Source organism: Apaloderma vittatum, unplaced genomic scaffold, assembly GCF_000703405.1.
Source record: "Apaloderma vittatum isolate BGI_N311 unplaced genomic scaffold, ASM70340v1 scaffold25713, whole genome shotgun sequence".
Lineage (NCBI taxonomy): Eukaryota > Metazoa > Chordata > Aves > Trogoniformes > Trogonidae > Apaloderma > Apaloderma vittatum.
The window spans coordinates 8,470-17,392 of record NW_009706785.1 but is presented as its reverse complement, the minus strand read 5'-3'; the positions used below and the strand labels follow the sequence as shown (position 1 = coordinate 17,392).

General features: G+C 41.1%; 1 protein-coding gene across 1 annotated transcript in view; it reads right to left on the bottom strand.

Moving 5' to 3' along the window:
- Window positions 1–5,854: 5,854 nt before the first annotated feature.
- The window catches only part of MRPL1 (mitochondrial ribosomal protein L1), a gene marked incomplete at its 5' end in the record, with an annotated part of 10,582 nt that continues 7,513 nt past the window's right edge, over window positions 5,855–8,923 (bottom strand). Inside the window, 2 exons of the mRNA XM_009865934.1 lie at window positions 5,855–6,012; window positions 7,578–7,659. Of these exons, the coding sequence (XP_009864236.1) occupies window positions 5,855–6,012; window positions 7,578–7,659 (240 nt within the window). The remainder of the gene's footprint in view (window positions 6,013–7,577; window positions 7,660–8,923) is intronic.

Sequence of the window (8,923 nt, the reverse complement as noted above, 5' to 3'; positions counted from 1 at the left end):
TTTTCCCAAAACACACTTTTGGGTTGGTTGGTGGTTTGTTTTTTTTTTCCCCAAGCCTTCTCAGGGCTGAGAGAACAGTCCTCCAAATGCTTCACCAATTCTCAAGTTTCCCATGAAGCCTCCTCCTCCTCCCAGTGAGATTCCTATTAGCATACAAATCCCGAACGGATTGACTCCCACCCTGCTTATCCTCACGGCACAAGAAGCTTATTTTTCGAAGAAAATAAGCAGTAAGTACACTGTTGTCCCCTCAAACCAGCTTTCCACCTGAACCATACAGCATTAAAACTCCTTGCCCGTGCACTGAACGCGCAGAAGTACAACCATCAGGAATTCACTCCGACAACCCTCCCTTCAAGCAGTTGTGGGATGAAGCCTCTTGTCACCTGCAGGCTAACAGAATACTTGCAGAATAATCAAGTTTATCCCTTACAGTACTTTTAGTCAGTCTTAACAGCTTTTTTCCCCCCCTCCCCTTTTATTTATTTTTTTTTATGAGCTTCACTCAAAGTCTGGAGGTTGACACCACCGATGGTACTGCCAAAATGGAATGTAATCATTCATAATGCCTGTCTCGGCATCTCTAAGGACAAACAGATCCTGAAATACACTTTTTCAGCAATATTGGACGGGCTTTGGGCTTAAGCTCAGATCTTTCCAAGCTTCTTTGTATGGTTCAGATCAAACCCTTAGCCCAACATCTAAAAGCAGCCTCATTTTCAGAGCAGAGGCAGGCACTCAGCAGAACTTGGGAGCTCTGTCCCTGGGAAAATTAAAACCAGTCTCTAAATCTGACCAGTTAAATCCAGGAGGCGTACCTGGCTGATTTTACTTGACATTTCCAAGCCTATGCTCAGCTACAGTACAGAAGAGCAACCGTGGGACTGGTGCTAGTTCTAACCACTAGCACCTAGGAAAACCCCCAGTGGATACAGAGATACTGACGTTTGTTACATCGCTTTTGAACACAGCTTTTTTAAAACCCCTGTCACACTCTTCTAACTTGGCCTCCATGCCATAATTTATAGTAAAAGCCCTGTGAAGTCTGTTTGACCTATACAGATTTGAAGTTCTTGGAGGCACAACCAACTCCCATACAAGTCCAGGTTTGGGCTGAGTGTGAGCCTAAACCCTTCATTCCCCACAAACGTGTGCGTGCCTTGATGGCAATTTCTTCCTTGTTTGGGCAAATGTTTCTGTACGCACTGTCTACGAATCCAAGCTCATTGCCTGCTCCTCCTTAGTTACACTAACAGCAGTTTCATATAACACATTTTTAAAAGCAATCATCCATCACTCACATTACTAAACGTATTGCAGCACTCCCTTTTTTCCACAAGGAACACCAGGGAATTTTTTCAAGACTCATAAATAGTGAGGATTCCAAGCCCCTTACAGCAGCTCCTGCTTTCTTACCGTCATTAAGAGCCCACTTTTAAAGGCAAAGAGGCTGTGACCTGAAATGCTGTGAACTGATACCTCCCCAAGAAATATTTTTGTTTTCAACAAAGCTGCCAACCAAATTCTGCAACTAAAAATAAGATAGGAGAGAAGGAAGGGTAAATTCCCCAATAAATGCAAAGCTTTTTGGGAGACAACCAGGGCACACTCCCTGGCCATCTTAACTTTTGTGGTATAAGAGAAAAGGATGTCATCCTTCCAGTCACTCCCTTCTTGCTGAGATGAGCTTGGTAATTGGAAATAACATCTAGAAACTTGCCAGCTGCTCCGCAGGAACCAAGAGTATGTGCTCTCCTGTGCAGAGCTGGCCTAGAGTACCTTTCATTGTGGAGTAACTTACTTGAAATAAGGTTCCCTGGGCTGCAGGTAACGTCACACAGGAGCGGCTAGTGTGGACCAGTTAACGCCTCCTAACACGTCCTCTCTGACTTGACTTCTGGTATCTGGGTAACCAGGTCCTGCGTCATTGCCATTTTGCTTTTGATAGAAGATCTGTGCTCTACTGACCTACCGAAGGAGTATCAAGCACTCATTAATCAGAACTCTGGTCAAAAGGGTGCCTCCTATTATAAAAGGGCTTACAAGAAGTCAACATTCAGGACAGATAACCTATTTATGTACTATTCTAACTAATGAGAAACCACTACAGCGTTACAAACCTGCTCTTTGCAGTATTAAATTTCTAGAAACCAGCAATGCCATTTTAGTTACGCTTACTGTAACAATTATACTGGTTTCTAAGGCATATTGGCACAAAACCCCCACATGTACAACAATTCCCACTCTGTATGTTTTGGGACTAAGCTTATTAAAGTGGAATAATCTCATGTTGCCTTCCTCCCTTTCATCTCTCCTCTGCGCCGATCAAGTATTTGGGGATCAAACTCATAACACACTTGACAGCGTGTACAGTGTTATTACAGTATTACACGACCAGGGGCATTATTACTTTATCAATTAGTAGCACAGCTACACGTATGCAGGGCTGCAGGATTACACCTGGACAAATGCAGCCAAAAATTTGCTGAGTTGATGAGCTACTGTTTGTTTTTTCTTTTCCTCCCCTCGACTTCTAGAGGTTCAGATTTGCAGTATTCGCATACTATATCAATTTTGCAAACACAGATTTCTGCAGGAATGTTGATTATGCCACACCTTGAATCTTTGGAAGTACACTCCGCAGCCTGAGAGCTTATGATTTAAGCTCGCCTGTATATTTATGCTCAAGTATCACTTTTTTTTTGTTATAAGCCACCCATCTTCTAAAGGGCAAGTCTACCTTTTTCTGTAACAGGTAGTACAGTTTTTGAGATAAGCCAAGAAAAAGAAACCAATCAAAAAACTAAGAAACCTATGCAAATGTTATGACAAACCTTGCTTTTCAACACCAGCAGATAACTTACCTTCATGTTGTTCTTTCAGCATGCAAAAAGCACATGGCTATCATAAATGATCTCTAAGGTCCCTTCCAACCTAGGCCATTCTGTGATATTTCATAATAACCTTGGTATATGGAATTCATCAGTAATAAAAACACTCTTCACATGCACATTCACAAAATGATATTTTCAAGGCAGAACAGCATTCCTGTAAAACACCATCCTACTTTTTGCTAGAATTCAGTGTTAACCAACCGCTCGTGATCCAGTTGAGATGTAGGTAAATTAAGAACCAGGTCTTCAAAACAAAGCACGTGGCCACGGCTCCATCTTTTCCGTTCACGTGAGCACAAACTCCAAGGAGAAAAACGTGACAGCCTGATGCCCTTGCAGAGGATTCTGCACTTGAGCTAATGAAGCCAGACATTTTGCAGATGAGGAACTTAGGACATGATTATTTTCTTTTTTTGCTAGCAAAAAAAAGTCTACGTAAATTTTGCCTTAAGTAGTGAAGCCTTTTGCTGCAGATCAAATAAGTTGCTACCCCATTCTGTGTTGGCATAGACTAGACTTGCCACTATACAACTACCAGTAACCAGTTACTTAAGGCATAGGGTGCAGGGGAAAAAAACCCACAGATTTGGAACAATTAGAAGAATTTTTTCCTCTTGGTTACCTACTTTGTTGTGAAATTTGCCTGGTGCCCCAGAATATAAACTAAAACATTCGGTATTATAAAGATGGAAAAGCTTTACTCCACAATTTGAATTTCTGCAGAACAGCAGAAGGAAAAAAGAAGAGGAGGGGGAAAAAAAAAAAAGACATGAAGACGTTATCCATTCTAAACATACTTACAAGCGACTACCATCCCCAGCTGCCTCACCACCAATTCCTGATGTAAGAAGATATGAACCAAATGGGACATTTAGGGCAGTTCACATGGCTGAACAGATTTGAGAATATTTTTGCCAGTCTTTTTTTTAAAAAAAAAAAAAAATAAAGAGCCCTGCCTCCAATAATAGGATTGATATAAAGCCACAAACACAAGCCACCCTTCCAGAGCTGGATAAGCTCATCCTTTTCACAAACAGCCAATCCTTTCTGGAATCATCTTACACTTTTAGGGTGTAGTTGTGCTGTCAGGTGTTTAACAACAAAATCCCCGCCCCAAAAAAGAAGAAAAATCCCACCCAGACTCTTCACACATCTCTAGAGAAGGGAACAAGAGTGCCACCTGCTGGAAACACCGTGGAAAAAACTAGGAAAGGAATTGTGCAAAGGTAAACAAACCTATTTTTAAACAGTTAAAAAAGATGCATGGGTATTCATGCTACTCTCCAATTTACCTGAAATAGGAGGAAAGCAAGTTAAGCAAAACAAGGCGGCACAGCAATTGCCACAGACCCAACTGAGTCAGGCAGAATCGCTGCGCTCCCATTACAAACACACTTGAGAAGAGGCGTTGGGAAAAAGGGTTGGCTTTTTCATCTGTTTGACCCACACCAACCAGCCCCAAAGAACAACACTCCAAGCAAAAAATTACCCCCAAGTTGACCCTTCTAATGTGTTTTACAAGCCTAACCCCAACAAGAGTTCAACTCTAATACTGGGAAGCAACCACCCGTGCCAAAGGGCATCACTGGTAGAAAGAGACCTTCGTAACAATTCAGGAGTGCTGATTGTCAACCCTTCCCACCAAATCTAAGCAGTATGTGTAGTTATTAATTGTCAGAGGAATTAAGTTAAGCAGGTAAGTAGGCAAAGGGGACCCCCACAGCCTTTCGCTCTGCCACGCGCGGGCAGAAGACACATAAAGCCTCCATCCAGTCATGGGGAAAATGAGTGTCTTGCAGCCAGGCCTCAAGAGCCCACGGCATCTCCAAGATGACAGGACCACAGCCCTACACCTCCTAGTTACTCACTGCTCCCATTAAGTACATGCTCTTCATCATCAGATGTTAACACTTGAAATCCACACCAGGCATCAGTGAGCATTTGTAGGCAAAAAAACCAAAAATCTCATCAGGAAATAGAGCACAGGAGTCTTGCTCTGAGCGTCACCTGTACGGAAAAAGAGATCTGCTACCGCTTGTTGTGAAGCTGCCCCCACTCCCCCAGATTCATCCACTTGTCCCAAGCGGTTCTTAAGAAGCCCATCAAGACCCACCTCTACCACAGAAAACAAAGAAGCAACACTTAAGCTTTGTAGCTTCAATCAACTCTCCAACCATTTTAAGCCTAATTCTTTCCAGGATAGTGCCAACAACTGACTGGATTGCCTCAGGGGCATCATATCAGCTACACATAGATGAAATATTATTTGAAAGATAAGGTGTATGGTTATGCCTCCCACAGAACGCACGTAATTTTTCCTCAGAGAAACCTTACCTATTACAATCTGTCACAAAGACTAACCTGCATTGAGAGGCTCAAAGGAGCAGAGCAGTAATTCAATGAAAACAAAGTGAGATAGCGCAAATATCACGCAGACGTTACTCCCAGCAACTCCCAAGGAACACCACGCCTGACTCTGCAGAAAAACAGAATGGTAAATAAAAGCCAGTTTCCTTCATGGGCAAATTATACAGCAGCCTCCCAAATCAATAGCATGAGCTGCTCTGGGGGGAGACCGAGTCAAGACAACAAAAGCCTTGAGCATTTGGCAATCTCAACAGAGTAACAAGCCCAGCGTTACCGAGAAAACATGCCGGCCTTTCAGCTGCAACTGTGGAAATTAGATGGCATTACATCCAAGTTCCAGAAATAATTTTATTAAAGAAATACTACATGCAAAAAAAAAAGAATCCCACACAAACTAGAGAGCTTTCAGCTACCAACAGCAGGAATTTAAAATGCGTTCTGTTTTGACAGATTCATTTATGACAATGTTCCTTGTTACACAGAATTTACAAGTGAAATTCACAAGTTAGATTTTGCTTTTCTTTTCATCAAGTATGATTCTCGTTACACCACTTGCTTCCTGAGCTTGATCATCAGACCTACACGAAAACACATCAGGTACTAACAGATTCTTTGACATCTTTTTCTTCTTTATCTTCAGCAGTTTCTTCTTTTTCTTCTACTTTCTCCAGCTGAGGTAGAATTCCATCAAGGTTCAATAGCAAACCTTCACTTGTTGAAGATCTGATAACCAACTTCTGCACAATAGGATCTGGAAAGCAAAGAACACCATCAATTCAGTCACTCTTGGCCACTTGTCACATTTCCAGGCTGATTTATCTTAGTACTAATTCAGACTGTGTCAAGCTCATGACCAGAATCGGAACTATCTACGTAGATACATCCCCTCAGCACAAAGAGAGATCAGGTTCCAAATGCCTTTCACACCCTCATGCCTTAAAAAGTTTAGGTGTTGGGGAATATGGTTTAATGGTGAGTTTTGGAGAGTAGGGTTAATGGTTGGACTCGATGATCCCAAGGGTCTTTTCCAACCTGAATGATTCTATGACTTCAGGGCTACCTTCTCCTTCGGTGCCTCACCAGCAGTTGACATCACCCTTGCACCCCTGGGCCTTAGAACAAACACGTAGAGATTTACAAACACATTCCTCCAAGAAAAAAAATAAATAAAATAAAATCCAAGTGAACTCACTTTGGGAAGTGGTCCTGACTGGCAGTTCAGGATCCTACCATGAAACACTGAGGAAAATTTTTGACAAGAGGAACTACAAAACCATCAGATTTCTCCACGGAAGATTAAATAGATCTGCATTATAGTCTGAGAACATTTGCCTGGTGGTGGTTTTAGTCTTGTATTAGATCAAGTGACTTGCGGAGGAATGCCATTTTAGCAATAACTAACTAGCTGCACAAAAACATGCTCTCACATACGGAAAGTCTGAAAGGAACTCAAAAACAGGTTTCTATAACTAGTTAGTCCACAAGACCAATAGTTTGCAACTGTATTTAGAACTCACTGTTGTAAAGAGGCATTAATTATCGTTTGCTTTCTATGAGCAGCAGATATTTTTAATCAAGCCAATAAGAGACTCACCACAAAAAACGAGTAGGAATGCTACTAAACCCAGGAGAGCTTACCCTCGTTTAACGAGTTGGTGTAGTTCACACTCAAACTCATTAAGAACAAAAATACCGCCACTTTCTGCTTTTATTTACTTAGATTTCAAGTTAACCAAGCCCTTCTTATTTATGCTGAAATGCTTCTAAAGTTGTAGGTACTTGGCTTTTCATGGTCTGTTCTCTGTACAGCAAGTATTGCTAACAGCATCACCAGAAGAAACTCAAGATGATTCTTTTTGCAACCAGAAAGCCAGTATCGATATAAAAAGTTGTTTTCTTAGCTTAAACAAAGCTATTCATCCACAAAATTATGTTCATAAATCACCATTTCCACTCCAGCTAAGCAGATGACATTTCTTTACAGCTTATTTCATTACGACCAAGGGCACATTCTTTACTCTGAACTGTAAGCAGAAGCCACACAAACAAGACACAGGATTCACACCTTAACTCCTTTCTAACGTGATCCTTTTGCTGGGGAATTACAAGCAAAGCAAATAGAAAATCAAGAGCTTTTCCCCTGGAGCAGAGGCAGTTTTAAAAATATCTTGGTAACAGGAAAAACAAACAAAAAAACCCAATCAATAAATTAGAAATGGTCTCCCAAGGCAGACAAAGCAGCAAGGTCAAGAAGACTCCTTCCTCGATTCTGTTTGCCGTAAATTCAACTACCACATTAGAAGAACGGCTGCTTACCGTAAGTCGATGGCTTGAACGTGCAGATATCGTTGATAACTGCCTTCAGATTGGCTACTATCTGCTCAGTAGGCATATCTAGCTGGAAAAGGATAATATCAAGTTAGCCACGGCAATACTTAAAGCTTAGATTAGTAAACTTGAAAGCACTGGGTACATACTTATTCTGCGTGTGGAGAGATTTTGTTTCTCCGTGTTTGCTGTCAAGGAGTTAAAAACCCCATTAACAGCCTTATCCAAATGACTCAGAATAAAAAAACAAATTTATATACGGTTATACGCTCATCATGATTCTCCATATTTCTACTCATGACAAAATTCCAACAGCTCTGAAACAACATGCAGCCTTAAAGATGTAAGAAGTCTTAAAAAGCAATATATGTAAAAGCATTTATGCAAAAATCCTATTAAAACAAACCATTTGAAGAAAGAAGCCTCAGGAAGTCGCTGTCCAAGACAACAACACAGATCCACTCACAAAACACACACATCTAAAACTGAAGACGTTAGTAACTTTATCAGAGCCTAATGAATCATGTCATAAATATATTTTCTTCCTCTTTTCTTTCTCATTTTTATGTACTGCACAGATTTTCTACTTTATACGTAAACTCCGTGGAAGCACTGAGCACTAAACTTGTACAGCTCTTGGAGAACTGAACATGCATTTCTCAGAATTAATGTTCTGCTGCTCTAATGCCCTGCTATCTTTGAGGGAATTTGCTCTCTGGTTTCACCCGCATCATCCACATATCTTGATCTGAATGAAAAATAAAGTTCTTATGCTTGAACATTTCAGCTACGGAATTTAAACCCCAGTATTTTTTCCCACAACTACCTTGGTTTCAGGGGAGCATAGAGCGTCACTGCAGTGCTCTCCTCCTCTCCAACACCTATGTAGTTCGAGCAAATTTTATTAATATCTCTTATCTTCTAATGTACGCACTGCACTGCATTAGAAATACTGTTACACTTGAGTACTCTCCTCTCGGATCCGGTCCATTAATATCTCTTTAGGCTCTTCTGGCAGACTTACAATCTAAAAATGGAGTTTCTCCACTACGCAGGCCAGAACACACTTGTCTTGCTGGTTACACTGACTACAAGTGCTTAACACTTCCTAAACTAACACACATAAATCAGGTTTTTAATGCTGAACATTCCACCGACAGACTCGTCAAGTCCTACCTAGTTCAAAATAAAGGAATGCTCAGAAGAACTTCAACAAAACAAATTGTTGCTAACACCTACTTCAAAACTATGCTTCAAATGAAGGTTTGAATAGCATTTGCTTCAAACCATACGCGAAGCTCGGGTCTTAGGCAAACTCTCAGTTGCAAAATTTC